The following is a 24,856-nucleotide window of genomic DNA, read 5'->3' on the forward strand; positions in this document are numbered from 1 at the left end:
TCACAAGTAGGCAGAGAGGCAGGCAGAGAGAGAGGGGGAAGCAGGCTCCCTGCGGAGCAGAGAGCCTGATGCGGGGCTCGATCCTGGACCCTGAGATCATGACCTGAGCCGAAGGCAGAGGCTTTAACCCCCGGAGCCCCCCAGGCGCCCCCTGCTGAGCACACAGTCATCTCTGCGGCCATCCCATGAAGGCTGTCATCCGTCGCTCCAATCTGCCGTCTGTCCAATCATTCCGTCTCTGCGCGACCTACCAAGAGTTGAAAAAGATGCACTGAAAATCCCCACATCATGATAGGAGACTGGTTTTCTTTCTGGATTTCTGGCAAAGTTTGCTTTGCTCACATGTCCCTTTATAAGAGGAACAGAGTTTAGAACTGACACACCTTCCCAATCAAATCTTTTATTCTTTTGAGGTGACCCTCTCTCTGCATAATACTGTCTTTATCTTTTGACTTAGTCTCTTCTTTGATGCAGATATAAACACCCTAACTATCCTTTATTAAGCAGTATTTAAATCCCACCAGAGAATCTCCTTCTTGCTTTGGCTTCAGTCGCACTGTGCCTAACCACGGCTGTGTGGGCGCCTTCCTCGTCTCCCGGTGTTCTGTACGCGTCCTGCTGCCACGGCACGTCTGGAGTCCTCTTCCTCGATTGCTGAAATAATTGCATTTTTACATATTTATTTTTTTAAAGATTTTATTAATCCATTTGACAGAGAGAGATCACAAGTAGACAGAGAGGCAGGCGGGGGGGTCTGGGGAGAAGCAGGCTCCCCGCTGAGCAGAGAGCCCGATGCGGGACTCGATCCCAGGACCCTGAGATCAAGACCTGAGCCACCCAGGTGCTCCTACATATTTATTTTTGATCCATCCCTGGTCCAGAAACCAGACAGGCTCTGCTCCTCTTCAGCTTATCTTAGAAACGTGACCCGCTATTCAACTTGATAAGGTCTGAAATTTACCAAAATATTAACACCCTTTTCAAACACTGCAAGGACCTCTGTGCATTTTAACCATTCTCTTTGGACTTACATGGTCTATTATTGTAGCTCTGTGTTTTTAAACTCCATAAATCAGACATTATTTTTCAAAAAACCAAACAATATTGGGTTGAATTCACTCATGTGCTGAGTAGTAACTTCTCTCTACATTTAAGTGGGTTCTGCACCCGATTCTGACTCATGGGTCTGTGCTGGGGTGGGTTCCCCACCACCAAGTGATTCTCCAGTTCTCAGTGGACCCTGACTGGGTGTGCTCTCAGCTCTGACATGACCTGGAGACGGCATCAGACCCCACGGGTGGAAGGCTCCATCCCACAAGACGCCCCACCTCAGACGCCAACCGCAAGTCCAGCTTGTTGTGCCTTTTCTTCTGTCCCACCAGCTACAGATCGGAGGTTCCACACCCCCTTCCCCTGCCATGGGATTGATTCATTTGCTAGAGCGGCTCACAGAACTCAGGAACATCTCATTCCTGGATCGCAGGTTTATTCTAAGAGCAGCTAACCCAGGAGCCGCCAGACAGCAGCGACCCCCCAGCCCCCGCGAGGGGAAGGGCACAGAGCTCCCGCGCTCTCTCTGGGCCGGCCACTCTCCCAGAACCCCGACCTGTTCACCAACCTGGAAGCTTTTGGAAGCTTCCGGGTGCTAAAGGTTCTGTTACACTAATGACAGATGAGCTCATGGTCTCTTCGCCCTCAGGGCTACCTCCCACCCCTTCTCTCCCCACAGGTCGGCGGCGGGGCTGAAAATCCTAACCCTCTAATCCCAGGGTAGTTCCCAGGGCCACGAGCCCCATCTCCCCGGGGAGGCCCAAAAGTCATTTCGTTAACATAATAAAAGAGGCCTTTCCGGTTCTCCTGTCTTCGGAAACTCCAAGGTTTTAGCAGCTCTGCCCCAGAAAGGAGGCCGGAGGCCGGATCTGGGCTTCCTCTAAACCACGCCACACCAATCCGCCCGACAAGCCCCGTGAAGCTTCCTTTTTCCTGAGTACGTTCTCCCAAAGTCCGTGCAGTCGGCCGACCGTGACGCGCTCTCTTCTGCCACAGGTGAGGACCGGGCCGCCCCTGCTCCGCGCCCCTGCGCCCACCGCAGCCCCATTCCTGTTTCTTTCTTCCCCGGTGTCCCCACAGCCCTCCCACCGGTCGGAAAACAACTACTCTGATTTAATGTGTCTTTTTGTAAGTGCATTTGGGGGGAAAAAACGTTTCTGGGTTTGGTTGTTGGTTTTTTGTTTTTGTTTTTGTTTGAGTTTTTGAAATAGTTTTAGACGTGTGGAAGATTTGCAAAAGTAGCGCCGCGGTTCCGTGCGCCCTCCACGAGCTTCCTCTGATGATAACATCTTATAGAGCCGTGGGACACTTATCAGAGTGCAGAGATTTTAAATGCCTTTAAATTATATTATACATCTCATTCTGTGTTTTACTTTCTCCCTCAAGATCTTTATTTAAAAAAGACCCTTCTGGGGCACCTGGGTGGCTCCATGGGTTAAAGCCTCTGCCTTTGGCTCAGGTCATGATCTCGGGGTCCTGGGATCGAGTCCCACATCGGGCTCTCTGCTCCGCGGGGAGCCTGCTTCCTCCTCTCTCTCTGCCTGCCTCTCTGCCTACTTGTGATCTCTGTCTGTCAAATAAATAAATAAAATCATTTTTTAAAAAAAGACCCTTCTGGGTTGCTGGGTGTGTATCTGGCCTATTACTCCATTTTCCTTTTTTGTCACATGATTTAGTTTAATTTTAAAAACCCTCCTGAGCATATACCCCGATGACCAGAAGCTCCACGTCCTGACCCCCCCACCCCAGTTCATGGTGGCACATGCCAATGTCCGTGCTGGAAGCTTCCACGTTTTAGTCCATGTTACTGACGCGTGATCCAAGCCTGGTTACGACTCACCCGTTTGAGCATTTGAGGAGTTTATGGGGTGTGGACCCCACAGACCCCCCCCCCCACTCACAGTCCGGGTGGTGGTGGACAGAGAGTCGCGGGCCTTCTAGCTGGTTCTGGGGCTCTGTCCGGGCTGCTGGTGGGAGTGGGGGGCAGTGAGCCCCGCGGGCTTGTCCCCTGCTGGTGGTGCCTCACCTTTCCCTGGCGGCTCCGGCCAAACACGCACCGAACTTGAGAGAAGTCACATGTCTGTCCTTTCCTCTCCTGAGCGGTGTCTTCCGGATCGAACGCACACACTTGCTCCTTGGGCCCAGCGCCCCCAGACTTGCTCCCGGCCGGTCTGGAATTCTAGAAGCTCTAGAGCTCTGGTCTTACAATAAGCTTTGAGGCCATCTGAACGCACGTTTATGCTGGTGTGAGGGCTCGTTGGGATTTTTTTTTTCCTTTAATGAACATGGATGTTCCGTTATCCTGGCATCACCTTTTGGGAAGATCACGGCTCCCCCACGGAGGAACTTGCTCTCTGCCGGACCTCGGTCTGCTCTCTCGGGCTGGGTCTTTTTTGGGTCCTTCTCTGTGCTCCTGACCTGTCTGTGCCTTCTCTCGCCAATACTGCCCTGCCCTGTCATGCTGCTCCTTTCCTGTCTTGGATGGCCCTACTGAGAGGCTCTGTCTTCCGCCCGTCATGCGTCTCTTCGGCACCGGGACCTCGTCCGTGGAAAATGGTTCCTGCTGCGAGCCCCCTTTCCAGCCTGTACCCCGCATGGAGGTGTCTGTGTTTCTGCACTGGTCAAGGTCACGTGGGCTGCACCCCAGCCACATGGGCACCTCGTTGTGAGGCTCTACGTCCTCCTGAGACCCCATGAGGAGCCCGGATTCAGGGGCTTGTGTAGACCATGAGACAGGCGAGGTTTGCACTATTGGCCCCACCTTCTGGGAACACTGGTCCTAACACCAGCGGAGTTTAAACTCTTTCCCCCACGTTATTTAGGTCCGTGTTGCGTGGGCACGAGTGGCAAGTGCGGGACCAGAGCGGGTCCACCCCTTGGAGCAATTCTGAAATCGCGTGTGTGCTGGTTAGGGTTGCACACAAACGTGCCCAGGTCGGGGGGATCCCCGCACACACACGCCACTCCACGGCCCGCGCGCTCAAACTCCCTCCTCCGTGCGGTTTCCCAAGGCGTCCTGGCTCTTGGAGCCCTTCGCACCCCTCCTGGATTCCAGCTCAGAAGTCGGGGCTGCGGCCTGACACCCACTGTGCACCTTCTCTACCGGGTTCCGTCCCTCACCAAGTGCCACGACAGAGGAAAGAGAAACACAGATGCGCGTGGCAACCCCTCCCCACACCATGCCTGGCCAAGGAGTCTGCGCCACCAGCTGGGACATGGCCACCTCCTGGGGCCTGGAGTAGAGAACAGAAAACAAGGCAATCCCCATCCTTTTCTGGTCACATTAGGAGCCCCCCATTTCCAGCTCCTGCACCTGCTCAACACACGCAGGCCTGGGCTGGCCTTCGAGTCCAGCCAGGAGACACCAGGAAGGAAACCAGCTCAGGGCTCCTCCGCGCTCCACACTCCACGGGCAGCGTTCCCAAAGTCCACAGGGCACTGCCGTATGTGCGGCGTCCGGGGACTCCAGCCACGCTCGGCGGACAGGCCAGGCAGAGGAGGCGGACTCCCATCGCGCCCAGAACCAGAACCGGGTCTGACCCACTTCCTCCTACTGTCTCGCAGCAACCCGTGGCCTCCGTCCCCCCAGTTCATTTGCCTGCCTGCACGTGATTGTGCCAGGCCCTGCTCTGGTCTGCGTCCTTCTGCATCGGCACGAGAGCTGCTGTCTTCCGTGAAGGCAGGTGGGGACAGCGGTGTCGTTGGCCACGTGCGGTCAGAGGGCTGCCCACCAGGTCCACACCCGCAGGCACCCTCGGGACGCACCAGCTCTCAGACCTGCGTGTTCTCCCCACACCAGGCAGCAACTCGCAGGCTCACATCTGTCCGACAGGAAGGTATCAGGCCCAGCGTCTTTCTGTTTAACGCGCGTTTCCTGAATGAGGGGTGGATGTCTGTCTGCATCTTTCCAAACACCTGCTGGCTTTCGGGTCCCCCCTACGTGCATTCTTGCTTCCATCTGGGGCCTGTGCTTCTGTGGGATTGCCACCTCGTCCCGACTGGTCTGTGTGCTCTAGATGACAGCGTCAGCTGCGGTGAGCCCCCCGGGGCTCCAGCGATCTCTTTGCTTTGCCCCCAGCGCCCATCAGGGCACACAAGCCCCCACTCCAGGGGCGCCCTGTCTTCCCTTCTGCAGGGCGGTGTAATCGAATACTTCTGCTTGGGCCTCGCAGTTTCCTCTTCCACAGCTGCTTCTGGAGGCCCTTCATCGCCCGCGGGTCCTAAAGAGGTTCCCTGCTTTACTCTGTTACAAGGAAAGCCTGTCCCCGCATTCAGCCCCAGGGAACGAGCTTAGTTTTTCTCCAGGAAGTGAGTTTATCTCCAACACGATCGCTGAAGTAATCCCTCCTTTCTCGACCGAGTTGTCCCGCTGTCTCTACCCCGGACCCTAGGATCTCAGCTGTTCTGTTCATCTGCTCTTGCGCTGAGACTCTCTTACTTACTTCCTGCCGTCATCGCTTCCTAAACCGACTGGACTGCCGTGACTTTGCAGTGCGTCTTCCATCCGGTCGTTGCTCGGGAGGTCCCGAGGCCGTGCTCTTGGCGGCGTCTGGTTTCGGACGGTTCGACTCATCGCAGCCTCCGTTCACCGCCCCCGCCAGCTTTGCTCATCAGTTTCTGGTCTTGGAGCGGATTTCGCCCGCTAACCAGACGGCTCACGGACGCTTAGGAGGCCGGGCTCCGCTCCGGGCTTCCCGGCTCCGGCCAGGCTGGCCCGTGCCGGGTGCCGGTGCTGGCGGTCTGAGCGAGCACGCGTCTCAGCTCCGTGCGCGCTGGGCAGCCGCGCTGCGGGCAGTGAACAGAGCCTCGCCCCCTGCCGCCTTCCACGGGGCGCTGGACTGCGGTCAGCCCAGGCTCTGTGCCTCCCTCCCTCCCTCCCGGCCCCACTGCCTTCTGTTCTGTTCTCTCCAGTGCGCGTCCGGTGGGGTGACCTTACTCAGGCTGCTGGAGAGCCGGGCGCTTCCCGTGCTGCGGACATGCCACCCAGCTCATTGGGCCTCTCTGGACGTCCCTCTGCGGCTTTCCCCTCCTGTCTCCCCCGACCTGCCTCGGCTAGAGGGCGTCTCCCCTCAAGGCCGAGATTCAAACGCAGCCACCGCGCTTTCCTAAAGCTCCGTTTCTGTTTCGGATCTGTTTGGCCATGTCTGGTAAGTCTTTATCTTCCATCCTTTTCTGCTTGTCTTTGTGTCTCTTCAAGTATTTCACGCGCCATCACTCGGTGCGAAGTGCACTTGTCAATCCCAGTCTCTGAGGATCCCGGGAGCCTGGACCGGCTCTGGGTTTGCTCTCACTCCTCGGCTTCTTTCCTCGGGTCTGCAAACTTTTCTCAGAACCTCCAATACGGTTTCACTCGCCCCGTCTGCATGCTGAGGGCATAGGGTGTGAATCCCACCTGCAAGCAGCTCCCTGATCGCTGCTGCTCGGACCCGGGGGCAGGGCTGCCCGCAGGCCCTGCCAGAGCCCAGGCTAAGCACATCCGGTCCAGTGCTCCCTCCTCCGGCTCTGGGAACATGGCCCTGACCCCAGCCCGGCCCCCCAGCCCGGTCCCCCAGCCCCCAAGGTCTTGGGTGCTTCCTGCCCATCATTCTGGCTGTTGGCTCAGTTTTGGACACTCCCGCTTTTTTGCTTTTTGTTTCCAAGGCTCTGGAGACTTCCCTTACTGTTCTCAAGCACCAGCAACACATTAAAAAGTACATTTATCATCATCTACCCAAGAGCTGCCCGTGTTTTCAGGCTTCTCAGGAACACTAGTCCGTGCGCGGCCGACGTTGGTGGCTGGTGTCCCCTCGGCTGACCCCAGAGTGATCTGGAACAAGTCGCGGTCCCTTCCACTGTCCATCCCCTCTCCGAGGCACTGTGTCCCTGAGGCCACACCCCTGTCCCTCCCCCACAGGCTGCTGCACAGGGGACCCTCTCCTCCTTCTGACCATAGGAAACAGGCATCCCTCTCAGCGCAGCGTCACGCTGCTTCTCCTCCCCAACACTCGCTGCCCTGATGCCGGGGACACCTCCCCAGAGCTCGCACTGCTCCTCGCCCCAGGGCCTCCTCCTGGCACCGGATGCCCCCATCCTCCCCACCCTGCCTTCTGGCTCTGCCCACTTGGCCCCACAACCACACAGGGCTCCCAGCAGCCACTGTTGGAAGAAGAGCCCCTGGTCCCCCTGGGGCTGGACACGACCGTGGGGGACAGCACAGGCTTCTCTCCCACCCAGCACCCTATGGCCTCCATGTTTCCAGCAGACCCAGGCCCAGACTCGCCTGCATCTGCAGCTCCCCAGCCTCCCCCCACCCCCGTCCGCCCTTCCTGCTCTCTGGCTGGGCCCCCAGACTGTCAGGAGCCACCTCCGGCCAAGGCCAAGCGGGCTGCAGCTCAAGGCCTTCCACCCCTCCCCGCCCACCACCACTCACTGGCGACGTCCTCCAGCGGCCCTTCTCCGGGATGCCCCCTCACTTTCCTGGCTGGACTGTCTGGGGGATTCCTGGGCCTGCAGACAGCTGCCGGGGTGCACGGGCACAAGCACACCCCCGGCACCTTGGGAAGATCAGAGCCGTGTCCCACGTCTGACTCACGTGCACCAGGCAACTATCACACGTCCAGAACCTTCTGAGCAGCCGCGGATGCCATCCCCAGAGCAGCCACAGGGAGCAAGGGGGCCATGGGACACAGCCGGATGACCCCTCAGCAGGGGCTGCAGCTGGCGGGAGGCTTTAGGTGCCCGGCTGGGGACCGGAGAGACAGCAGAGGGGACGGGGAGGAAAGCGGGAGGAGGCATCAGGCCGAGCAGCACAGCGAGGGGGGCACTGGGTCCCCAGGGCGTCAGGGCCACGGACGGCGCAGGAGGAAAGGCCGGAGGAGAGGCCACGATGGGGGTGGGGGAGCTAGATCAGGCCAGGCCTGTGGCTGGGTTTCACATGCTGGGAAGTCAGGAGTCACTGGATCTGGGAAGCCCTGGGAGGGCGGGGGCTGCCCGGGCCCACCCCCAGGGCTCTGGGCTCCGCACGGGCAGGTGAGGTTTCGGCTCATGCGGCCGCAGAGGGGCTGAGGACCCGTGTCCTGAGTGTGTGGATCGGGAGAGGAGGTGCCCTAGCCTCACGGAGGAGCAGTGGCGGGAGGGTCCAGGGCACGGAGAGCCTGGGGAGGCCAAGGGGAACTCTGTCGCATTTAATAGAGAAATAACACAGCATATGCCGGGAGCAAGGCCGACGGCCAGGGCTCAATGAGTCACGAACTGGGACAGTTCACTGATGTCTTCCAAAACGCTGTGGTAGAATCTGCGGCTCATGGAGTCTGGGTCCTGCCTCAGGACCTCCACATCTGCGGCAGAGACCCCCAGTTGCTGCACAGTCCCCCCAGGCTGGGGTAGGGCAGGGTGGGGGGCACTGCTCTGTCCCAGGAAACCATTCGGGTGTGGGGGAGACCCGGCCCTGTCCCAGGAAAACATGCGGGGTATGGGAGGCACAGCCCTGTCCCAGGAGCCCATGCGGGGTGTGGGGGTCACAGCCGTGTCCAGGAATGGAATCTCAAGGACAAGATGGTGGCCCGTCATTGGGACAGGCTGGTTGAGGGCCCTTCTCAGGATTCGGGAGACAAAGAGGTGCCACGTCCTCGGCCCTCGGGGCTCACGTTTCCTGAGGACGTTCAGGTCGCCCTTCTTCAGGGAAAAGCAGAGGTCGGTGAAGTAGTCGTGCAGGAGGCCCCCTGGGGCAGAGAGGGAAGGCGGGGGGTGCACGGGCGCCTCTGGGGCCCGAGGGAGGCCGGCTTGGCAGGGACGGGAGGTCAGTGCGTGGCTGATAGGACCAGCACCCCCACCCCCTCCGGGGCTGCCCCCCGGGGTCCAGGAGCGTGGCCCGCAGTGTGGCAGCCCCAGCAGTGGGCGGTAGGGTGGTGCTGGTGGGCAGCATGGCGGGGGCGGGGGACTGTGGGCCGGCACGTACCGATGAACTTCATGGCCGTCCGCCTCAGGTTTCCGTGGGGGCTGGCGAGGTAGTGCAGGGCCTGCATGAGGAACTGGTGATAGCTGCCCAAGTTGCTCTCCACCTGGGGGGGCGGGGGACAAGGGTGCCCGTGGCTCCCCCGCCTCTGCGACCTGGCTCAGCCTGAGGCCCCAGCCAGCCCAGCAGTCCCAGGCCTGGAAGGACAAGGGCCCTACCTCAGTCTGGGTCCAGGCCCGGGGACCTGGTTCCTGCAGGGGTGGGGGAGAGGGGCTGGCGGGGCCCAGCTCTGGGCAACAGCTCCTACTCCCACCCACCTCGAGTGGGAGCCCGCGTCAAGGAGTCTGGGACCTTCCCTGTGGTCCCCACCGCCCAACACTGTCCCGAATGTCCTCCGGAAGCCACCTGTGCCCCTCCCAGTAGAGCTCCAGCGAGGGCCTCAGGGTGGGTCACCGCGCGAGGAGGCGGCGAGGTCTGCTGGGATCCTGGGCTCCAGGCCAGGGCGCCGCCTCACCACCAGCCTCGCACATTCTCCCAGGCACGGGCTGGGCGGCTGCTCTTCCACACAGGAGGGAGCTGGCCCAGGACAGACGCCACCCCTGAGGGGGTGCACTAGGAGACGCACACAGCCCAGCTGCCCAGGCCAGCCCTTCTGTGGCCGCCTCCTCGCAGCCTTGCCAGGGTTAGAAACCGGTTTGTTGTACCATCTAAGCCGGCTTGAATCAGCTCTTTGCTGTGTGCCCGCCCCTTACCTGAGCCTCAAGGCCACCCTGTGGCCCACACTTCCCACCGAGAGTCGCAGGCCCCCGCCGTGTGCACGCCAGGCCAGGGTTCCCCGAGTGGCACTACCTCCAGGCCACTACTGGCCGGCCTGGCCGGCCTCTCCGGCCCCGCGCAGGCTGGGCTGGCCCTCACAGCTGCATTCCCTCCACAGATGTCAGTGGGACCTCCAGGTCCTGACGGGAGGCAGCCTGAGGCCCACAGACTCCTCCTCCCACCCCTGAACCCGCCACAGCCAGACTCCTCTTCTGGTCACAAACCCACGTGCTGGGAATTTGGGCGTCTGCTCGTGACCTGAAAAGGACAGCAGCCTCCCCCTTCCGTGCCCGCCTGGGGCCCACCCCCAAAGCTGCGAGCCCTCTCAGCCGGACTCTGGGTGCCCATGCCCTCGGCCACTCAGACATCAGGACTTTCTGGCCGCGGCTGTTCCCGTGTCTTGCAGAGGAAAAGCCCTGGGAAGGGTCTAGAACATTCTAATGCTCCACAAAGCAAGAAAGTCTAAAGAAAGAGTCCAGGGACAGGGCTCACAAGAGAAAGGACTCAAGTTCAGGACAAGCCGGGTGTGACAACTGAAGCGACACCCCTAACAGTGGCAATGATGTCTCCCTGAAGCGAGCAGGGTCATGAGCCGCAGGGCGGGCTGGGCTGCTTCCCCCAAAAGGATACGCTGAGTCCCAACCTCCAAGACCCCAGAACGGGACCATCCATGGAGATGGGGCCCCTGGAGGCAATGGCATTAAATGGGGTCAGGTGGCGGCCTCAGGAAGAGGGGAGGTGCCCACACAGCCATGCAGGGGGGGCACCACGTGGGGGCAGTGACGCCGCACAAACCCAGGGACCCCAGCTTCCACAGCCGGGAGGTGACAGGCGTGTGGTTCAGGCTGGTGAACCAAACCCGCCGAGCGGGACGAGGCTGGCAGCCCACCCTCAGGGACGGAGGGCGGAGACAGCCGCCACGTGGAGGGCCGGGAGATCCACGACAGGAGCACCCGTCACCGCGTGTCTCAAGAGTGACAGAATTCCCACAGGCACGGGTCAGCAGAAGTATCAGCACAGCGGCACAGCAGGACAGGAGTGCAGGCCCACCCGGGACAGTTAGCTGAAGCATTTGGGTAAATGCGCAGAGTTTTGAAAAGTAAAAAGTAAGTAACTGCCAGTGGCTCCAAGATGGCATATCCTCGCCGACGGAGCTCCGGCCACCAGCAAGCCTGGCCATGCCACCCAGCCACACTCCAAGGACAACCTGGGTCCCCAGACCCAACCAGCCCGAGATGACATTGCTTCCTCTTGGGCAAAACTCCAGAACTCCTGCAAAGTGAGGATGTGGGGAACCCTGCAAACCCAGGGATGCCTCCGTGGGGAAGAGCAGGAAGGCAGGGCCGTGGAGTGGAAGGCAGTGGGGACCCTGTCGCTCCCCCAACACTTGAGCCGCCCCGGGACCCCACGGTCCCACCGAGGCCAGTGGCGAAGGCTCACAGGTGTCTCAAGAAGTCTGTAGCTGCTGAAATACACGGAGAAAGGAGAAACGGAGAAAGACTTTGTGGTTCACGACTGCAACTTAGTAACGCAACTTAGTAACCGTGGGATGTTGTAGCAGACAAGCAGCTCAGAGATCAGTAAGACTCAGAAAGTGGCCATCCGGCTTCCACGCGATCTCTACATCTCCACATCTCTTCCGCCACGCGTGAGACAGGGGTCCCCCGGGGCGGACATGGGTGGGATGGAACCAGAACTGGAAGCCCCTCCGGGCACCGTGTCCATGGGGGGGCACCCCACACACCGGGCATCGCACACGCGCCGCTGCAGTCTAGGCCATGGAGGCTCCGAGGGGAGGCAGAGGGAAGCCGACAGGGGCTCTGCCTCTCGCGGCCTGAGTGAGGAGCAGGAGGAGACACCCGAACTGGGCGGCGGCAGCACGACACGGACCCGTGTGAGGACCAGGAGCCGCGCAGATACCACGCAACCGGGGCAGCTCAGAGCCGAGACATCAAATCCGTCCCAGGTCCTACCGGTGGGACAGTACGAAGGACTCTGGAATGGGGCGCACACAGAGAAGGACCCGCAATCCAGAATGACAGGGTACCAGAGCAGGAAAGAGACCCTGGGCCACGGGCAGAAAGCACCCGTAACAAGACTTGACGCCGAAATTCCAGGGACGGGAGCCACTTGGAGCAGGTAACAGCCCAGTGGGTGACCATAACCTCTGGGGACACCAGGAGCTCACCAGAAGAGAGCCAGATGCAGGAACCACGGCCAGGCCAGACCAGTGGAGGCGGCAGGAGGATGGGTGCCAGCAGGGGTGCTGAGGGTGAGGCAGAGGCGGGCGTGGAGAGCAGAGGTGGAGGGAAGACAGCGTGGGGCCACGGGGAGAAACTGTGGCACACAGAGGGTCACCAGCACCCCACGGGCCCCGCAGGGAGTCTGGCCCTGCGCTAGATGGGGGGGCACAGCCAACCCGCCCCCCCCCATCCCCGCTGCAGATCTAGCTCTTGGCGGCTCCTGGCACCAGTGCCGTCCCCGAGCAGCGAGGGATTCCTGCACCAGACCCAAGTGCAAACCACGGCCAAGTAACACGTCTGCCTATGCAAAACTCAAAACCGCACGACCAGAGACACAGGAAGCAAAGTCACAAAGTCACAAACTGGGCAAAAACACGAGTAACTCACCGAGTTCCCACCCTGGAGCGCGCAAACGGCTCTTCGTCCCCACGCATTCGAGCACACAAACCACAACACCGCAAGCACTGGGCGGAGGGCTCCTCCCCTCGGCCCCGCCAGTGAGGCAGCACCCATGGGAGACACTGTCCTCCAGATGCTGAGAAGCCCGGCCTCCCTCTCTCTGGGCACCTTCACCTCCAGACGGCAGGCCTCCCCCCTACCCAGGAAACATGCACCGTCTCCCAGCCTCAGCAGGACCCCCGGACCCCCACACCCCCACCAGATCCCGCGGGGGCCAGGTGAGACAGCCTGCCTGCTGCCCAGCCCAGGAGAAGCCTGGATTGTGGTCCCCAAGCAGCAGGGAGGGGTCCCCGGGGCCAACTGAGAAACAAGCCAACTGCTAGAAATCAGAGCTGCGGTTTCTTGTTCGCGCACCCCATGCACGTCCAGCTCCTTCCCGCCCTCCTCAGCAGGAGACGTTGATGGAGTGAGGGGGGAGTCCTGGGTTCTGGGAGAGACGGGGCCCTCCCCAGGTCTGTGCTGGGGGCATCAGTGGGGGCCGACCCCCGAAGGCCCTCTCACCTGAGCTGTGGGCTCCGCCGTGCCCCCAGGGAGCCAGCCCTCGGTTCACACCCTCGGACTGAATCAGAGGCCCCCCACGGGCTTTCAGTGCCAAGCCCGCCCTGTCCGGGTGCCCCTGAGAGGGTGCCGGGCCTAAGCCCATTCCCAGAGGCCCCCGAGGAGCGCGGCCCCCATCCGCCTCCCGTGCCCAGGAGGGCGCTGGCGTCGTACTGTGTAGATGAAGATGTCGTTCTCGGCGCCCAGGCCGTGGCCCCATGCCAGCTTCCCGAACAGCTCCTTCCGAAACTCCCACTTGAGCAGAATGGCGCAGCGCAGGAAGGTGAGCTTGGTGTGCTGGGCCGGGGAGAGACGGCCTCAGGCTTCCTCTCGTGGGTGCCCTCTCGGCTACACCCCAACCGGCTGGCCTTCTGCAGCCACACCGGCCCGGAGACACTGAGGGTCCCGGCCCCATGAGGACCCCTCTCACAGCTGTGCCCATGCCCTGGAGGGGCTGTACCCATGGAGGGGCGCCCCACAATAGTGTCTTTACCCACCTGTACACCCCATGGGTGTTCCACTCTAATTCACAGGAAAACTCAAGAGGCCAGTGGTCACTCTGGCCACCCCGGCTTCCTTCCTGACCTTGAGGGGTTCTCTCAAGGGCTAGGGGATAGGCTTCCAGGAAAGGAAGACCAGCCCCTCAATCACCAGCACCCAATAGCCACAGCCTGTAGTCCCAGAACCCTCTAGAAAGTCTCTGGGTCCCTCTGTCTCCAGATAACCCCACGACCTCGGGTTGTGGGGTCTCTACGGAACTGATTAAGGTCACAGGGATCCTGGGCGGCCCTAGGGTAGCCTGACCTGTGTCATTGTAAGGACAAACTTGGACACACACACAAGGGGACAACCGCGTAAGGACACAGGGAGAAGACGTGGTCTACATACCCAGGAGAGAGACCCTCAGAGGGGACCAGCCCTACCCCACCCTGAACCCCGCAGCGGCCTGAACTAAGACAGGCCTGTTCCCAAGTGGGCCTTTCCCTGCCTTGCTGAGTTGAGGGGGCACTGGCCCACCCAGTCTTTAAGCAAAGCTCCGTTTCTTCCCAAGTCTACCTGCCACGTGCTCGCCCCTAAGTCCGCAGGAGACTGAGCTCTCCCCCAGCAACAAGGAGGCCCTGATCACAGGCCAGGCCGGCACTCCCCCAACTCCTGACGTCCGCTGGCCCGGATAATGCACTGCCCTCCTTCACTAGGAGGCTTCTGGCCTCTGGGCAGCTTATCCAGCTTCCCAGGCTTTATAAGCCCGCCTCCTCCAGGCAGCCTCTCCTGCTTACCTTGACACTCTCCTCCGAACGCCCATCTGTACCCCTCCACCTCCCACGGGCGGGCGACACTGCTGCCTTCTCCTAGTCTCCCGTCCACCCCCTGCCCCCGCCCCCCGCTTCCTTGGCCACGCGGGCTCTCAGCAGCCACCTGGCGCCAGGCCCTCTCTCCGGCGGGAGGGTCTCCTCGCCGGGTCAGGCCACCAGAGAAGGGTCCAGAGGGCTGGGTCCCGGGGGGCGGGGGATGGCCTGGAACTGAAGGAAGCCCCTCCGTGGGAAAGAAGCAGTTTCCTGCGGGCTCGGGAGGGACTGGGGAGGGGCAGCGGGCAGGCCTGCATGGGTAGGGGTGAGGGGTCCGAGCCAAGGCATTTGGTGACTGGAGGCCCGCCCTGGACAGCCGCTCGTTGGGCCCGCTTGCCTGTGCGGCTTGAGGCCGGGCGCTCACCGTGGCCACGTCGGGGCAGGGGTCCGCCAGGTGGAGGAGCAGCGGCACGAGAGCCTGAAAGGCGAAGGGCTTGAGCTCCGGCCGGTACTTCCTGCCGCCGCTGTGGACAACGTCTCCGAACAGCGAGATGGCTCCTCCCCGCACCGGGGCCTGCTCCTGCGGGACGGGACGCCGGAGCCCTCAGCCGCCAGCAGCCCGCCCCCCACCTGCCCCCTCTCCCACCTTCTGCTCTGGCCTCAGACGTGGTGCGGCGGCGGCCTGGGCCCTCACGCCCTCTCCAGCGCGCCGCGCGACCCTGTCCGGCCCGCGGGGCTGCCTTCTCTCCAGCCGGTCCCCGCTCCTCCCGCCACCCCTCCAGTGGCTGCAGCCCTCCTGTTGGGTTGGCTTCTTGCCCCCAAGGTTTCGCTCCGCTGTTCGGCAGGTTCTCTGCAGGGCCTCGGGGGCGTGCCGGGTCGGGGCTGTGGCATGGGCCCTGTGGCCAGACCTGGGACGGTCGAGCTCTGTGACCCTGGCCGGATGGGGACCCTTCTGGCTTCAGGTCATCCTGGGGCCTCCACGGCCTCACCCAGCCTCGGGGACTGCAACACACTTGCCCCTAGACACCTGCCACCGGGCCCTGTGGTCCCTCCCGGCCTCACCCCTCCTGCCGCTCCTGCCATCAGCTCCTGGGCTGCACTAGGGATCCCCCAGATCAGGGCCGTTCCTGCCCCATCCCCCTCCCCCACTCTGGTCCCCAGCCTCCCGGTGGAGGAGCATGTGGCTTGGGCAGGATCACAGTCCTGGCAGCCCAGAGGCCTCCCAGAAACTTGCACACTGTGGGCGGTTTCCGCAGGGCTCAGGAAGACTCCACCCACAAGCCCCGGGGGTGGGAGGGGGGAGCGGCTTCGGCTGCTCCGATTGGCTGCGCCGCTGCCCCGCCCTCACATCCTCGAACAGCGGCAGCAGGTGCTGGGCCATCTTGAGGCTGGCAGCGCCGACGCCCTGGGTCCCCAGGCGGTGCAGGATGTCGCCCAGGATCTCCATCAGGCCCATGAGGTCCTTGGGGTCGGGCTTCCCGAAACGGTCCAGCAGCCCGGCCAGCTGCCCACGGAGCAGCACCACCTGCGGGGCAGGGAGGAGACAAAGCCACTCCACAGCCGCCCTGCTCCATCCCTAGCGGCCTTCTGCACCTGCCCCACCGTGTCCCCCTCCCCCATGGACCCCGAGGCTCTCTGCCCGCCCCGCCTCCCTGTCACAGGCAGCAGGGGCCTGAGCCCCAGCCCTTGCAGGAACACCCAGGTGGTGTGGCTGTCAGGTGAGGAAGCCAGAGTCCCAGCCCCCCAGCCCCCTCCATTCCAGAAACCCTAGAAGCCCCAGCCCTAGGCAATACAGCGGGGTTTCCTAAAATTCCCACCCTCTCCTGCCTTGGCCTGACTTGCCTTCCCCGCCTGTCCGGTCCAGTGGGACCATCAGAGGGGGCTCTTCTCAAATGCCTCCTCCTCCCTGCGGTCTTCCTGGCCTAGGAGCAGGCAGACCCTCGTCTCACCTTCTTGGGGTGCATGAGCGTGCTGCTGAGGCCCTTCAGGCTCATGGCCCGCACCAGCTGGTTGGGGTGGTTGAGGCCCAGGCTCAGGAAGCTGTCCACGGTCCTCCGGGACACGTACTGGGTGAGCTCTTGGCTGTTGAGAAACTGAGCGGTGTGGGCACCGTCAGCTGCCCGGGACCAACAGCCTGTAGCCCAAGGGAGGTCGTGGGCTTGGGCTTAAGGAAGCATTTCCAGGCAGCAAGCGGGTCGGATGCGGAAAGCAGAAGTTAGGAAGCCCCCATATTGGAGGGTCCCAGAGGAAGTTCAATTCTCAGAACTTCTTAAGGGCCAGAGGCCAGAGGCCAGGAGCAGGGGCAGGGCAGAGCCAAGGAGGGGCTGACCTCCGTGATGATGAGAATGGCCACGATGTTGTCCCGTTCCTCGGAGCTCTTCAGGGAGATGACTGCCTGCCCCAGGACAGCCTTGACCTCACAGTCATAGTGGGCCATGGCCCTGGAGAGGCAGACACAGGGGCCTCAAGGTCTTCATCCTTGGCCAGGGGTTCCCCCAGCCCCCCTCGACCTTGCTCAGTCAGAGACACGGCCCAGGCAACAGAGTCTAGGGGACAGGTCCCAGGGTAGGGTGCAGGGGGCCCCATGAGGGATGCCATCTGGGCCGGGCCCCCCCAGGCTCGCGCTCACCTAGCCAAGAGGGTTACTCCCTCTGTGTAGGTTTCCAGATGCTCGAAGAGCTCCCAGCCTCGCAGCAGCTTGAGGTGGGCAAACACCTCCCAGTAGTTGGTGGTCCAGAAGAGACCCTTCAGGGCCTCCAGGCAGGTCCTAGGGGCACGTGGAGTGTTCAGAGGAGGGGAGTCGGGGCTCCAGGCCAGGGTCTCCTCAGCTGCGCCCTCCCTCTCCCATCTGGGCCCGGGGGAGCGGCCCCCTTCCAAGCTGTGTCTTGGGATTCCGGCTTCTGCCGGCTTTGGGTCCCTGGGGCCCTGCTCCCCGGACTGCGAGCCTCTAGCCGGGGCCGGAGTTCACCCCTTTCTGGGTCCCCAGCACTTAGCTCTGGGCCTGGGGCCCACCAGGGCCTTCCACGGGTGCATGGAAGGATGGCCTGGGGCCCGGGGGTGCGGGGCTGGGCCCCGAGTCCACGTTAGAGGTCTCACCTGCAGGGGCTGAGGGGCTGTACCTCCAGGACGTCCTCCTCGTAGTCCGAGATGCCGTCCACCACGCCCAGCTCAAACAGGTAGCGCAGCTGGGTGAGGAGGCCCACCAGGAGGCCCGCGAAGGCCCAGCGCACGGTGGCCTTGTACTCCCGGGTGTACAGGAGCTCGTAAATGGTGCCCAGGGCCTGCAGCAGGCGACAGAGCCGGACTCGGGGAGGCGACACCCTCACCGGGGCCAGCGGAGTGGCCGTCACCCCACCCCACCCCCACCTGGGCCCCTGCTGCCTGTGCCTGGTGGGGGCTGGGAGGTCCACGCTGGGGCTCAGCATCGAGGGTCCTCGGCGGCTCCTGATGAGACTCTCCTCGGCCGGGTCACCCGGGGATCCCACAGGACACCCCCCGGATGACAACGCCGCTGCGAGGGGGGCGGGCGCTGGGGGCACACGGGGGTGGGGGGGGTGGGGGGGGGGGGGGAGGAGGCTCACCAGCAGGGAGATGAGCTCCGCTGGCTGGCTGAGCCTGAGGAGCTTCCCGGTGGGCCGCACCTTCAGCTTCATGTAGAGCAGGGTGAGCACCCTGCGAGCCAGCTTCGGGTTGCCCGCCAGGGCCTTCCACAGCAGTAGGACCTGTCTGGGGAGGCAGGGAGCCCAGTCCCGCCAGGGGTGGAGGGGCCGGTGGGATGTGACCCTCGGGAAAGCAGGGTGACCTCCTCGCCGTGTGGGAGTGGAGACGACTGGGCCCATCGGGGGCGGAGAGGGAGCCCTTCCCTCGGGGAGCCCAGGAGGCTGTGTCCTAACGGCCTGTGAGGTCGCCCTCCCAGCCCCGCTCAGAGCCCGCAGCCCAGGCTAGCTTTCCCTAACATTAGAGCTTGTTCCCACTGTGCTGCCATCCCTTGCCAAGTGACCTTCCCCAGCTTGCTTCCTCCCTGGGGACGTGGGGCTCAGCCCTCAGGCGCCTACGATTAGATGGACCAGGCAAAGGGGCACCACATTGGGTGTGTCTCCCTGGGGACGGGGTGGGGGGCTCATGTTGCTGCATGCCTGGGAGCCCTGCTCCCTGTTGAAGGGACTGTGGCCCTGTGATGGCCTGGTGCTCCCCAAGAGGATCCTGGGGCCACCCTGGTCCCCCAGCACCCCTCAGACTTCAGGCCACACACACACAGACTACTCAGGGGTGCTCTGACTGGGGCTACTCCGCAGCCCAGGGCCCCCCACTTTGTCCAGGGCTCCAGCTTCCTGCCGCCGGGCCCATCTAACATCCCCAGGTGCAGCTTAGAAAGTGAACACTAGCCCCAAGGGGCAGTGGGGCGGTCTGTGTATGGGCCCGGGGCCCTGGCCAGCTGGGGGTGCTGCTTGGGGCAAGTTAGGTCCTTTGGGTCGCCCAGCTGACCTCCGAAGGCCCCTGCGATTTGGCCTCTAAGGGCTCTCTGAGTCTGAGGGACACTTCCATGCCGAAAGTCCCCTTCCTAGGACTGTTGGAGCCTCCTTTAACCCCTCAGCCTGGGACAGCTCCAGGGACCCCCCTGGCCTTGGCTCCAGAGTCTGGGAAGGAGAGGACAGGCGGGCGAGCACACAGCGGCCTGCTCAGGAGCGGGGGAGTCTGCCCAGAGACAGTGTGTGGTGTCTGGAGTGGTGAGGTGCAGGCATCTGCCTCAGGGTCATGGGCACAGGGGACCTACCTCTCGGAGGGGTGACCCAGGGACAGTATCACCTCGACAGTCTCTTGGGTGTACTGAGTCCCCAGCACCGTCACCACCTTCATCATGGTCTGCAGGACGCCCTTGAACATGACAGAGGACAGCTCCTGGAACAGGCCCTGCAGGATCTCGGCCACCTGCGCGTGGAAGGGCAGCGGGGAGCGGGTGTCACCGTGACCACCTGGGGCCGTGCAGTGCTGGGGGCCGGGGGCGCCCTCCGGACCCACCGCCTCTGGGGCTCAGTGGCACTGGTGACAAGGTGTACATGCCCACGGGCTCACGGACACGTCGGAGGTGCAGCTGGCTGGCTGGCTGCCCGCCCCCGGCCCGGGGCCGGCCACGAGGTCGCACCTGCTCTCTCTTGACGCGGCGTTCCTCCAGGAGCAGCAGGAGCAGCTGCGAGGCCAGGTCGCACTGTGGCTGGCTGCGGCTGCCCAGCCTCTCCACGAGGGTGAGGACGAGCTGCGTGTGCTGGGCCACCGTCAGGCTCCTGTTCAAGGCCTGGGCCGGGGTGCAGGGTGGGGGGTGGTGAGGGGCCACGGGGGCACTAGCCCCGGTCTCTCCTAATTGGGGCGAGGAGAGGGGGCACAGTTCTGACTCCGAGGCGGAGTGAGAGCCAGGATGCAGATGTGCAGGGACCCCCGAAAGGACCCTGCCCGGTCGCCCCTCCCCACCGGACTGTTGGTGACCCTCCTCCCCAGCTTGGCTCCATGGTGACTGCCGCTGCTCCAGACAGTTGCTCTGGGGATGGTGATGGGAGCAAGCGGTTCTGTCCGGAGGTCAGGGCCCCTCAGGAGCCGCCTACAGCCAGGGACTGACTCGGAGTCCAAGGGCCCAGCCTCTGCTTCGGGGGGTGCGCTTCACACCGCGGCCCTCCTGTGGCTTGAGCTGAGACCATTCGCCCCCGGCTCGACCCTCGGCTCGTCCCTGCCGCTCTCGCTCCCCCCCTCCTCCTGAGCACACAGCTTCGTCCTCGGAACTGCCTGGGAACCCCTGTCCCCGGGCTGTTTCCAGGGACCCCACCAGGACAGCAGGCTTCTGAGCACCCTGCCCCCCCGGGAGGGATCCTGGAGGCCGTCTGTGTGTGTGGAGGCAAGGGATTGTGGCTCCTGTCCCAGCAGGCTGGGGGTCGGGCCCAGGGACCCTTGCATGAAGGCAGGGAAACCGAGGCAATGGAAGGGTTGGACACCCCCCAGGCCATTGGAGGCGGAGCTCGGACTTGAACCCAAACCCTGGACTGGGAAGGAGACACCCAGCGCAGGGAGGGCAGAGGCCGAGGGGAAAGTGCGGGCCAGTCCCGGCAGACCCACTAGTTACCCTCCTGAGGAACCACAGAGGAAAGGCCATGAGGACCGCCACGGCCGAGGTCAAGGAGAACCTTAGACCCTGACTCGGCGGGGGGTGGGGGGTGGGCGCTGTCTCCAGGTCACAGGCGGGAGGGTGCGGCGTCCAGCCCGCTCCACCTGCCCAGCCCCCCACAGAGGTTAGAGAACGGGCGGGCGGCGCTCCGGGGTTCCACGTGGGGCCCACCGCCCCTCCCCCCGCTGCAGCAGGACCACCTTCACCACGTTGTAGCATTTCTTCTCTGACTGCCTGCGGGCCTTTGCCTCGAAGTTCTTCATCTTATTCAGAAGAATGAACTGCTCCGTGCTCCCTGAGGAGGGGCACCTGTCAGGAAGCCGGGACCCTGGCGGCCGCAGCCCCCCGCCCCCCCCCCCCCCCCCCACCCTTCTGCTGGATCAGAAGCTGCAGAAGCAAGTAGATGCTCTGGCGGGAGTGGCTTCGCGTCACCGGGTCCTTGTCCTGCCACAGCAGCGCCAGCAGGCCGAGCTGGTGGCCCAGCAGGGAGGGTGTGGCCTCTTCCTGGGGAGGCCATTCGGGGAAGCCGGCCTGGGTCCAGACACCCCGCCCCGCGCCCCTGCTCTCCGCTGTCCCTCCCTCCGTCCTGGGCCCAGCGTCTAGGCTGGCCTGTGCTCTTTGTTCCCTGGGCCGGAATGTGCTCCCTCTGCCCCCCAGTCTCTCTCCCCACCCTCCTCCAGGTCTCTGCTCCGAGGCAGCCTTGCCAGCAAGATCTCCCAGACTGTGCTATTTGAACCGCAACCTCTGCCCCAGGACAGGGGCACCACAGGGTCTTTGTGTCGTCCCCCAGCCCCGTGCCTAGCCACCGGATGCTCGGCGAATAGTGACTGTGAGACCTGGGGGGGAGGGTCGGTCCCGCAGGGAGGCAGGAGGCCCTGGGGGGTGTCCTTGCTCCTCCCCTCGCGCGCCCCCCCCCTCCTCCCCACAGGTGCAGGGCAGGGGGACGCTCACAGTGAGTGTCACGTAGTCCACCGTGTACTGGAGGAGCAGGAAGGTGGTCTGTGCCGCTCGCTTGCGCTCGTGGCTCTTGTCTGAGTGCAGCCAGGGCTCCACGTGCTGCCGTGGGGAGGGGAGCCCGTGGGCCCTCGCCGCCCATACCTGGCCTTGGACGTGGCCGCTGGGGCCGAGTCACAGCGGGGCGATCCATGCCCGTCCCGCCCCCGGATGGTTCACCCCTCTAGGTCTGGCCACCGGCCCGGCTCCCTCAGGTGAGGCCAGGTCTGGGACCACGGGACCCAGAAAGACCCTGGGGCGGCCTCAGTGGCCTCAGGGGCTGCAGCGGCGGTAGGGGATGGTGGGCAGACCGGAGCCAGGAAGTTTGAGGGTCTGTCTCCAGCTGTGCAAGGGCCCGCATCCCATCCGAGTCTGTTCCTCCCCGCCCTCAGGGGCGCCTGCATTGGAGGTCACCAGATCAAGGTCACCTGATCCTTGCAGAGTCCTTAACTCTTCTGAAACGCCCGCCACTGCCTTCGTGAGAGGACAACCCCTGGAGCCCTTGGGTCAGCGGTGTGGGGCACAGTGGCCAGCCTGCCCCGCCCCCGTATAGGAGGGACCACCCTGAGTGGACCTTAGAGAGTCCAGGGCCCGGATCGCGCTGGGCAGCGAGAGCCGCCAGTTCTGCGCCCCGTGCCCCGCCGGCCCGCACCTGCAGCAGGAAGCACATCTCGTCCATGCTCTTGTTCTCGGAGAGGAAGCTCTGGAGAAGCAGGTCCAGCGCCTGCATGGATTTCTTGTACAGCGCCTGACAGGGCAGAGCGCGACCCTGCGTCAGGGTGGTTACACCAGCCTCTGTGGCCGACCCGCTCGTCGTCTCTCCCCTGGGGCTCCGTGAACTGCCCCTGATGAGGGCTTGGTCGCTGCTCCCTGCGGGGCTCAGGGAGATGGCTGTGACATCCGTGCCGGACCCTATCCTCACCCTGGGCCCCAGGGAGGACCGGCAGCACCCTTGTGCCTGCCAGGTCTTCCCGTGCTAACTGCTGCGGTGTTCCATCTGCCCCCAAGGCCTCAGGAAGGGACCGAGCCCAGAGAGCCACAGATGTCCCCACGGGCGCACCGCCGGCCCGGGCTGCACCCCGAGGCACTCCTCCCAGCACAGAAACAGAAACCAGAAAGTACTTGGAACTGAGTGAGGACGAAAACACAATGTGTCAAAGTCGATCATCTCCACGGATACGCAAAAACGTCTGACCCCGCCCAGCATCCGCCTCGGCAAATGAGCTCAGGAAACCAGAAGGATAAGCGAACCTTCTCAGCCGGACGGGGAGCGTCTGAGGGCCCACAGGAAGCCACAGCCACGGCCCACAGGGCACCGAGGCGGGGTCTGCCCCATGAGACCCAGGGCAAGAGGATGTCTGCTCCCACCCGTGCCGGTCCGCGTGGCGCGGAAGGTTCTAGCGAGTGCGGGAAGCCAAGGAGATAGGGCCGGCATCCACACTGAAGAGAAAGAAGGAGACCCTTTATTCCCAGAAGCCATCAGAGTCCTACAGAGTCTCTAAACGGCTCGTCAGTGGTTCAGCAGAGCTCCGGGAAGATGTAGGATCAATGTACCGAAGTCAGTTGTATTTCTGCATACTGGCAATGAACAAGGGGAAAGGAAAAAAAAATTTTTTAAAGATTTTATTTATTTATTTGACAGACAGAGATCACAAGTAGGCAGAGAGGCAGGCAGAGAGAGAGGAGGAAGCAGGCTCCCCGCTGAGCAGAGAGCCCGATGCGGGGCTTGATCCCAGGACCCGGGGATGATAACCTGAGCCAAAGGCAGAGGCTTTAACCCACTGAGCCACCCAGGCACTCCAAGGGAAAGGAAAATTTTAAATATTACTGGCAATATCAGAAAAATATGCAAAATACACAGGAGAGAATCCAACGAAAGGCGTGCAAGACATCAAACACGAAAAACCGGGGAGCTCTCGAGGGGCTCAGAGACCACCGAAGTGAACCGGTCGGCACGTCGAGCACCTCGATTACAAGACAAAATGATTTCCAGATGTCAGTTCCCCCTGATCTATCTATGGAATCAGTGTACGTCTAGAAGCTGACCTGCTGGTTCTGTAACTCAGATGTAAATGCAGAACCTAGACATGCAGAAACAACTTTGAGAAAGATGAGCCAGTATGAAGGACTTCTACCACTTCCGAACTTACCCGAAGCTCCCAGGGCAGGACAGGGTGGCCTTAGCATAAGCAGATGGACAGAGCCAGGGGAGCCTGGGCGGCGCAGGTAGGGAAGACTCCGTCCCTTGGTTTCGTGCTCTCAGGGTCCTGTGATCAAGCCCGAGGTCGGGCTCAGCCTGGCGTCTGCCTAAGGCCCCGTCTCCTGCTGCCCCTCCCTGTCCTGTCCTGCTCCCTCACTGGCCCATGCTCTCTTGCTCTCTCTCAAACAAATAAATCCTAAAAAACAAAATGAAACAAAGAACAGATCAACAGATATGCAGACCAGAACAGAGGCCAGAAACGGAAGCAGATACACGATCAGCGGATTTTCTAGGGGCACAAAGGTGACCCAGAAGAGAAGGGATGATCTATTCCACGCACGGCTGGGCTCTGGGGGGTCCTGGGTCAACCAGGTTCCACGCACAAGAAGCTTCGCTCCAGACCAGACCCCCATAAGAGCTCAAAACGTCATGGACCTGAGGGTAAAACCTAGGAGACAAATCTTGGTGACCTTGGCTGAAGGAAAGAGTTCCTTGATACAACACCAGGAACACGGTCCCTGAAACTAAAAATAGGTAGATAGAACTTCGAGTAAAAAACGTCCTCTCTGCAGAAAAGACAAGATGATACAAAGATGAGCCACTGATGGGAAAAAAGTGTTTTCAAATCACTCGCTAAAGGACTCACATCGCAATTAGAAAAGGGACTCTAGGGGCGGCTGGGTGGCTCAGAGGGTTACAGCCTCTGCCTTCGGCTCAGGTCATGATCCCAGGGTCTTGGGATTGAGGGAGCCTGCTTCCCCCCTCCTCTCTGCCTAATTGTGATCTCTGCCTGTCAAATAAATAAAATCTTTAAAAAAGAAAGAAAGAAAGAGAAGAAAAGGGACTCTAGACACTAATGACCAAACAGATAATCCAACTTACAAATTAGGAACAAGATTTGGACAGACACCTCCCCAAAGAAGACATAAAGATGGTGAAAAGCACATGAAAAGATGTTCCGCATCTTCGTCAGCAGAGAGATGAAATTCGAAACCCCCGCTAGAATCACCGACCCCCGCAACAGAATGGCCAGAATGTAAGACCGACTCCAGCGTGTGCGGACGGGGACGTCGAAGGACCCGGAGCTCTCGGCCGCGCTGGGGGGGCTATGAGGCAGCGCAGCCCATCCGGAAGGCAGTTTGGCGAGTCAAACACAGCCCTCCCTGTCCTGGGTATTCACCTCCAGAT

The 24,856-nt window shown here is 62.3% G+C and overlaps 1 protein-coding gene across 12 annotated transcripts; it reads right to left on the bottom strand.

The window, feature by feature from the left end:
- On the bottom strand, positions 1-24,856 carry LOC132014334 (maestro heat-like repeat family member 5). 12 transcript variants are annotated; one of them, XM_059395254.1, is made up of 20 exons: positions 23,619-24,856; positions 22,720-22,908; positions 22,121-22,216; positions 21,427-21,531; positions 20,844-20,979; positions 20,676-20,770; positions 19,468-19,617; positions 19,099-19,253; positions 17,906-18,050; positions 17,421-17,605; positions 16,954-17,091; positions 16,654-16,765; positions 16,274-16,417; positions 15,673-15,849; positions 14,749-14,904; positions 13,213-13,335; positions 8,987-9,089; positions 8,676-8,703; positions 7,460-8,366; positions 567-654 (listed from the first exon to the last, which is right to left on the bottom strand). In XM_059395254.1, exons 3-19 carry the CDS (start codon positions 22,196-22,198, stop codon positions 8,291-8,293), a joined length of 2,106 nt encoding a protein of 701 aa, XP_059251237.1. In that variant the 5' UTR covers positions 22,199-22,216; positions 22,720-22,908; positions 23,619-24,856; the 3' UTR covers positions 567-654; positions 7,460-8,290. The 12 variants fall into 12 exon arrangements, with proteins under 12 accessions (XP_059251232.1, XP_059251238.1, XP_059251237.1 ...); XM_059395251.1 differs by having other exon boundaries at positions 8,676-8,750; positions 8,987-9,180; XM_059395249.1 differs by lacking the exons at positions 7,460-8,366; positions 8,676-8,703 and adding an exon at positions 1-247 and having other exon boundaries at positions 522-654; positions 8,987-9,180.

This window comes from Mustela nigripes, chromosome 3 (genome assembly GCF_022355385.1).
Source record: "Mustela nigripes isolate SB6536 chromosome 3, MUSNIG.SB6536, whole genome shotgun sequence".
Taxonomy (NCBI): Eukaryota; Metazoa; Chordata; class Mammalia; order Carnivora; family Mustelidae; genus Mustela; species Mustela nigripes.